This window comes from Frieseomelitta varia, unplaced genomic scaffold, assembly GCF_011392965.1.
Source record: "Frieseomelitta varia isolate USP_RPSP 00005682 unplaced genomic scaffold, Fvar_1.2 scaffold_338, whole genome shotgun sequence".
NCBI classification, from domain to species: domain Eukaryota; kingdom Metazoa; phylum Arthropoda; class Insecta; order Hymenoptera; family Apidae; genus Frieseomelitta; species Frieseomelitta varia.
In genome coordinates this window covers 597,221-605,463 of record NW_025110077.1, presented here as the reverse complement: position 1 = coordinate 605,463, position 8,243 = coordinate 597,221, and the positions used below count along the sequence as shown (strand labels likewise).

Here is an 8,243-nt window from a genome sequence, read left to right as displayed (position 1 = left end):
TTTCTTCTTTTTTTTTTTTTTTTTTCTTTCTTAGGTATGATATTCCTAGTCCACATCCAAACGGCGATGTGAACCGATCAATCGCCACCCCACCGAGTTCTAGTTCAGATCGAACATTTGGTAGTAATCCAGGCACATCGAGCAGTTCCATATATTGTTTCTTATGTGGCTTGCATAGTGATTTAACTCTCGCAAGAGTGTTGTACGGTCGCCCTCAGGGTCGTAACGCGCCGTTTTTCCCCGAATTGTTACGTCATCAATCACCGCCGAACGCCGAGCAACTTCGGGAGGATGGTTCTGCGCTAGTATGCACGTTTTGTTATCATTCTCTTTTGGCGCAGTGGCGTCGATTCGAATCTCTTCCCAGTGGTCAGCAAGTGAATGCCGCGGAAAGGCAGTACAACACGCATGATTATTGCTGTTACGTTTGCGGTATTACGACGTACAGGAAACGAGTCAGAGCATTGCTCGTGAAGGATTTCCCTTTCCTGAGGTATCACAGGCAACCGGAAAAGAGCCTGTTATTGGAAAACGGGGATTTCGCCGTAGTCTGTTTAGACTGTTACGAAACACTGCGCACACAAAGCCTTGAATACGAACGATGGGGCTTGCCCGTTGAAAAACGCGAATACAATTGGATAGTGCAACCTCCGCCGCCAGAAGATAGCCCTGATGCAGCTGTTGCGAGATTACCATCCGGCGAAAGATCCGAGAAGGTGGTGAGTCACTTTCTGATAATCACGTTTTATAAACTACAGTATGTAGTATCACTGGATGAATAATTTATCAATATGCTTTAAACGTTCCGTGTGTGTTCCCGTAGGTCCCGTCGACGTTAACGGTTAAACCTGTACGGAAAAACTGTTCGCCAAAGGCGCCGGAAAAGAAGGTTCCGGTGAAAGTTCCAGAGAAGGAACAAGGTAAGTAGAAAATATTTTCTGTCCTCGTTTCACACGGAATAACATCTTTCCAACGGAAGTTTTAATTGAACAAAATGTACACGGCAAACTTTACATTACGAACTTGTAGCTGAACTTCTCGTTTGAAGGGAATGGGGAAGTGATGAAACGTACACATTAAGAAATCTAAAATACCTCTTATTTACTCTGCGTTCTTTTTTTCCTCTTTTCGTTTATAATCTTACGTGTGCACATTTATATATGTATGTATACAAAGATGAAGCACGCAGTGTTCTTAGATAACGAAAAATATTGTATAGTCAAACATTTGCCGAACACGTTTATGTTGGAACATTTATCTCATGCATAAGCAATTGCCCCTGAGTTATTCGAATTAAATACCTTAGGCCCTATGTTATGTATATGTATATATGTATTTTTATTCTTTCCTTCGTAATTGTTGAATTTTTTTCATTGGATGCTAATTTTGCTAAAATTAAAGCAACGAGTGTATTTCCAAGCACTATTTCATGCAGATAAAATTTTAAGAGATAAGAGATATGCTCGCGGACACATATATACGTGCATATACATATTTGAACAAAGACATGACGTATTGAAGACGCGAGGACAGTCGTTGTGAAAGGGGTATGTGGATGAGACGTGAGTAGAGCTCTTAAAAAAATATTGACAGTTGAGAATCATCCAAGAAAAATTCTGATGATGAATTCGAGTGAAGTTTATTCCTTTTTTATTCATTTACTTCGAATACAGCCAAGTAAATATTAGCAAGACATATCGCAATTTTTAAGTCACTTATCAAAAATTAAACATGAGATATATGGTAGAGAAAGAAGATATATTTGTGGGATAACTTTTGATCCGTTTTGCATAGAGAACTCGTTTTCATCAGACAGATTTCTTCCGTTATTCGATCAGTGTTATTAAAAATATCGAATCTTAGAAGAAAAGAAAGAATGAAACATAGAAGAAGATTTTTCAATAAGATTTTCAAGCAAATTTCTAAAATATCTAAACGTTAATAGTATGTATAATTTCTCAATGAAAAATAGCTTGCTGAGTGAAGTTATTTTTCAGTTTAGTCCTTTTACTAACGCCCATTTTACTGTCTTTCCTTTTTATCGTTTCGACTTGCCAAAACCATATACACGTGCTTTCATACTAAAAAGGTAAGTTTCTTCAAGCACGCGTTTCACGATCGTGTGAACACCGTCATTGCGCATGCCAGCTTTTTACATGTTGTTAAAATTCTCGACGATTTCAACGCAAAATCGCGATAATATCGTCTGACAACGCTAGATGTAATTCGCAAAAATTTGCTCGAACTTTCTCGGTTAAACGATCGGTCGTTACATTTCTCAGTGTATATGAAAAGTCAACCGATCGTTTCCCAACGATTCGCAATTGAAAGTGTAATTATCGAGCACAAAGTTAAAAAGAAAGTGACGTCTCTTACACGATCACCGAGATCAAAATGTCGATTAAGGTCGATCGATCTGGCTTGAAGGAAGTAGGTGATGTTAAAAGGACTTAACGCGGTGGTTTGGTGGACTGGTCGGTGGTGGTGGTCGTTGATAGCGACAGGGGGTGGCAAGAGTAAAGGAGAAAGGAGAGGGATTGTAGGAGAAAGAGCGAACGCCCGCAGCGTGACACCGCATTGCGCCCACGTCCAACACCTAAATTCGAATTAGAAAACCGACCCTGTCCTCGTCAACGACTGGAGAACGTACAGAGACAGGACATTAGCTTGCTACTTATAGCTGTGTGTGTTAAAGAGAGGAAATAGAGAGCGTACACGGAAAAGGTATAGAAAGATAAATAAATAAAAAAAGAAGAAGGGGATAGGATCGTACGTGTGCGTGTGTATTTCATGTATATGTATATATATATAGAGAGAGAGAGAGAAAGAGAAGTTCTATCCTTTGCGACCTTCCTTTGCTCTCACTGGGGAGAGCAATCAGAGGGAGAGAGGCGAAGAGCACGTTTTCCTCTTCCTTTGGGAATCGATATCAACGTTATCGACTGCTTTCCTCGCTCCTTGTCGCTCGAAGTTCTACATCGGGGTTGCTCACGTATTCTCGGCAGGCGCGCAGCCAAAAGGCTCGATTTTGGCGCACATCCTCCACCGCGAAATCGGTGCCAAGTCTCGATTTAAGCGATCCCGCTTTGCTTATTCTTAAATGACATGCGCTCGTGTCTGTTTTCTTTTTTTCTTTTCAATGTCACGCTCGCCTTTAAAAAAAAAAAAAGAAAAAAAAATCCTCTCGAACATGATAATCGGTCGTAGAATTTCTAATGTCTCTCCCGCAAAGTCAGTCGTCCTCCATCCAGTAACCGCGGTGATATTTACATTTTGATGGGTCGCGGATTAACGCTGTGTTATATATCGGCGCGTTACTCCACACGCGATGTATGTGTATGTGTGTGGGTGCGTGCGTGCGTGCGCGGTCCCTCTGTCGGCCCATGTTAATAATTAACAACCGACTGGCGATGGGAGTAGCTCTGTCCACCTCTCACGGCCAGCTCGTGTATTACTTCGAGCAACATTGTAGTTTACGTCTTTGCGAAACAATCGGAAAAATCATATATCTTTATCTCGCCAATCCATCTTTCGCGTGTAAAATTCAACCGTTCGTAGACTCTGTCTTCTCGTCCTCGATCGATCCTAAACTTTTCGAAATATGATAACTCCCGTGAATTCGACGTTTTTCCACTAGCAAGTTCCGCGACAGCTTAGCTCTCTCTCCGTTCTTCTCGCTTCCGTCGCGGAGAGAAAACTAAGCTGTGAATATTCAATGTTTCCTAGAGATCGCGTTCGATGAGGAATGAAAGGGAGTTGATCGCCCTCCGTTCGTTCAAGGTTAAAAAAAAAATAGCTAGCAGCTTAGTTAGTTAACGATGGTGAACAGAAAGTAGGAACCGTAACGCGAATGCGAACGTGAACACGGCGGATTGAAGCGGCGGAGGGTGAGCACATGACCAGCCGCGTTTGTGTATCCGTAGTTTTGCAGCAGGGAGCGAAACGAAACGAAACGAAACGAAAGATGGAAAGAGAAGAGGGTACGGTCGTTGGAGAAGGACACGCGAGGGTGAAGAGGGTTGGTCACGGTATGGAAGAGGATAGCGTGCCACGAGGGAAGAAGAAGCACGAGAGGGGAAAGTTCCCTGTCGCCGGCACGCATTGATTTTGCTCGACAGACAGCCGCCTGTTGGGTTCTCTGACTCGGGGATCTAACTTTGCTGCTTCTCTCTCTCTCTCTCTCTCTCTCTCTCTCTTTCGTCTTGAGTTGTTTTTGGCCGCGTGACGACTTCTCCTTCGCTTCTCAACCAGCCTTGTTACCGATTAGCAAACGCAGCGTCGTGTTGCACGCGCAACTTCGTCCCACTCGCTATTATACGCTCAGGAAACTCGCTCCTTCCTGCTTCGCCTTGTTGTTATCCGCGAACATTCGTTGTTTCCACTTGTACTCGCGGACGTGTTTTAATTTAGCGATACTCTTCCGAGTCGATCAATTTTAATAACCACAAGTATCACCCTCTCCCCTTTCTCTCTGGATTCTCTGTTCCGCGTCACGAGATTAATTACATTGCATTGGAATTTCGACAGTGATTACCGACGCCTCCGTTGCGTTACGGTTAATTATTTATTAAATGTTGCTTCTTACGCAACACCGACGACGTTCAGTCCTATGTCGATCACTTTATCGTAGATCAGTTGAACTAAACAACAATCGCGGCCCGCTGTTGAAACCGGGCGAAATTTTCACTCCTGTGTCTCTGATCGATAGAGAGGATCGAGTCGTTCGAGCACTTTTGATTAATATTGTGTTCGATCGTGTCCAAACCAAATTCGTTCCCATTGTCTTTTCCGCTTTGTTTCTCCGCGTCCGAAGAGAAAAAAGTCCAAAGTCAAAAGCGAAAATCACCGCCGACTATTCGGATATTCAAATGTTCCGCGCGGTGGAATTATTTACAGAGTCAACGACTGAATAAATCGCAACTTCGTTTCGCGGTCGGTTTCGGTTCTCACCTCTCCCATAAAGTTCATAAAGTTTCGCCTCGTCTAAACGCGCGGCGCTCTCATTAAAGTGGCAGGGAAGGGATGACGGTCGCGGTATGGTCAGACTCGACCGAGTAGCTGGATTTGAATGAGGGTTTGCGCTCGAGGGCGGCAAAGGGGGAGGGAGAGAGAGTAGATCACCGGCTGTGAAGTGGGTGGAAGGGAAACCGACCGGCTTGCTGGTTTCACAGCGCGTGCCGCTTCAGCGCCAGATGGCTTTCAAAGTATGAGAGAGACAGTGGGATATGTATCCTCCTCTCTCCCGTTAGCACGAGGCAGTGGGTGTATGGTTACAGGCGGCAGAGAGACGAAAAGGAAGCGAAACGTAGTCGAGTAGTTCCCGTAAATACGCTCCGTTTCGTTTTCTCCTTTCGTTTGCCACGTCGCTCTTCGAAATTTTTGTCCCCCTGCTGTCGAAAGAGCTCCGCCGTGTTATTAGAACAGAAAAAAGATGGAAATAAATACAATTCGACACGAGAATCCTTTTTCTCAATTTTGAATATATTACAAAGTAGAACTCAGACGAAACAAATAAATTTATTGCTTCTCAATCGTTTCTATCCAGTGATATACTCGTGCCGACGAGTTCAAGAGAAAAAGAAAACGACGAATTATTGTATTACGGTTTTTGGTCACTCGTTACGGTCCGCAGTCAGCTGCCAACGCAACTGGCCGACCGGAGAAACGTTTGGATTCGGTTGAGAAACAATTGACAAAGCGGTAAATTTCGAGGATATATTGCTCGCGTATATATGAAGAATCGTTTCGGAGTTTGGGAACCGATGTTAACCGGCGTGAGTCGCGTACGCGAGAACAGGGATCGTCAAAGAGAGTGGGGTAGAAGAAGGATTAAAAAAAAGACTCGCCAGAGACGCGTGTAATAACGCGCGATGGGTTCCATTGGCCGAAAAAAAAGAAAAAAAGAATCAAGCGTACTCGGGCTTGTCGCGCGTTCGTATTCCACTCTCGTTCGAACGGATCGGCGGACGATCTTGCTCGAAGCGCACGTCGGTATCGTGTACGATCGCGAGGGGCGGTGGTGGGGCACGAAAGGGACACGAAGGCGGACGAAGCGCGTCGAACGCGCGACTCGGGGCTCTTTAGTCGAATGCCAGCCACCGTTGGTGTCGTTTCAGAAACGATCGATGCGTTGTCATACGCCACGTGAGGGAAAGTGCGAGAGAGAGAGAACGAGTGGCTCGTTTACGATGGATTTTCTCTCGTACGGTGTGTAACCGGTCTGCCAGCGATTGCTCGTTTGTTCGGACGGGTCGGTTGGTTGGTCGATCGGCGGCCCGTCTGTCTGTCTGTCTGTCTCTTCTTGGTTCGTAGAAGTCGCGAGCGCACGCGCAACGCGTGTCGCGAACAAAAGACAGCGATACCGACGCGCTTTAAAAGCATCTCTCCTATACTCTCGACTCTCCTCTGTCTCTCTCTCTCTCTTTCCCCCCTTTTCGGCTGGTCCCAACTTCTCTCCCCCTTCCTCCCGTTTGCGGTACTAATTCCCCTCTTTCTTGCCTGCCTCTGTTCCTGTCCTCGTTCCTCTCGGTCGCGTACGCTCGGCCTCGGTCGGCTGCGAGGCAGGCGCGCGCGTGAAAATATATCCTGGCCGTCTGGCGGTAGCGCCGAAGCATTCAGTCAATTAGCCGTAATGGCACGACCTGCCGCGTCGGTCTCGGCCAATTAAGTGGTGATTAGTGCGCGGAACTCCACCATCGCCTCGTATCTCTCTCACACTTTTTCCGTACGCACTTTTTCCCCTCTCTCTTTCTCTCTCTTTCTCTTTCTCCGTGTCTGTGCGTACGTGCGTGCGTGTGTGTGTGTGTGCGCGCGCGTTCGACTCAACGACAGACCGCGTGCGCGCGAGCGTGCTGTTTCTCGTGCCCGAAGGTGGTGTTCTCCTCGCCGCTGCCAGTTACAAGTGGAGTGCGGTGCGAGTAGCAACTGTCTTGCGTCAGTTCCTCCGCGGCGGTTCGCTCGTTTTTGTTTCTCGCGTGCAGTAGAGCACAATCGGTTGGCGCGAACGGGATCCGCACGTACGTAAAGGATCGTTGATTGTGAACTTGGGTTTCACGGTAGCACGATCCGCTCGGAAGCAGTAAATCACGCGTCGACGTTGGACTAGAGCGGCCGGGAGTATGCGCGATGAATGATGATACCGGTCGAGTAGCGTTGCCGCGCGTTGCGAGTGGAACCGCGCCGATTCATCGTGCCGTAATGACATTTCTCGTCGACCCACGGCGTACGCGTTGTTGCTGTTAATTTGTTTGCTATTCCCGATTCGCAGTTGCGCCTCGAACACGCGTCGCGAACGCGTCCGATCGATCGGTGATTTATTTTTAACTTATCGTTATAACGCGAGAAGCCTCTTTTTTTTTCTTCTTCTTCTTTCTCGCGAGGAGAAGGGGAGAGCTGTGTGCTGTGTGCCGTGACGAAAAAAGAAAAAGAGAAAAAAAAGGAAAAAAAGGATAAATGCGTGGAACGCGTGGTTCGATCGAGGATCGACGGATCGACGATCGCTGGATGTAGAAAAATGCAGTCCGATCGATTAGAGGAGGTCACGAAGAAAAAGCGGCCTCCTGCCACAGTTTCCTGTTAGTTTCCACATCGTCGCGTGCATTTCCCTCGAGTTTACACCGAGAGCGGAGCCCCTCGTAAGGCATCAAGAACCAGTATGGACTTCCGGGCGCCGCATCCACTCGTGCATCCTTCGCACGCCGGACATCCTTATTATTATCCAGGTACATTTCTTTCTTTTCTCTCTCTCTCTCTTTCTCTCCCTCTTTCTCTCTCAGCTACCTTTCTTTCGAATTCCTCTTCGCCTGGATCCTATCGGGAAAACATACGAATGGAAAAATTCCGCCGATGCTCGACAAAAGGTCTTTCCACGACAGCGAGAGTCGACGTGCGTTCAGTCACCACCATTTCGTCGCTTTCCTCGCGCGAACCGTGAGGTTGGCTTTCACCAGAGTTTCTAGCGTCCACGATTGACGTGCTCTGCCTCGCGGAAGGGAAGGGTTAGAGGGGGGAAAAGGAGATTTCGTCGCCGAGAGAAAGAGGCGCGAGGCTTGACTCGCTCGCCACAGAACCGTACACACTGGCAATTTTCTTAACTACCTGGCCGTACTTTTGCCTCCGGTTGGCCGCCGCGTGTATAATTTAAGTTATCGCCACCACTGTACTTGAGTCGCGAGAGAAAGCAACTGTTGTCGTCGTAACGCGTGTATGTCCCATGCAAATCCTCTCTGTATTCTTTTTTTTTT

General features: G+C 46.7%; 1 protein-coding gene across 2 annotated transcripts in view; it reads left to right on the top strand.

The window, feature by feature from the left end:
* LOC122530328 overlaps positions 1-8,243 on the top strand; it is a 66,323-nt gene that overhangs the window by 5,350 nt on the left and 52,730 nt on the right. For both annotated transcript variants that reach the window (XM_043657170.1, XM_043657169.1), the window contains exons 6-7: positions 35-719; positions 824-920. In XM_043657170.1, coding sequence (XP_043513105.1) covers positions 35-719; positions 824-920 — 782 coding nt within the window. The remainder of the gene's footprint in view (positions 1-34; positions 720-823; positions 921-8,243) is intronic.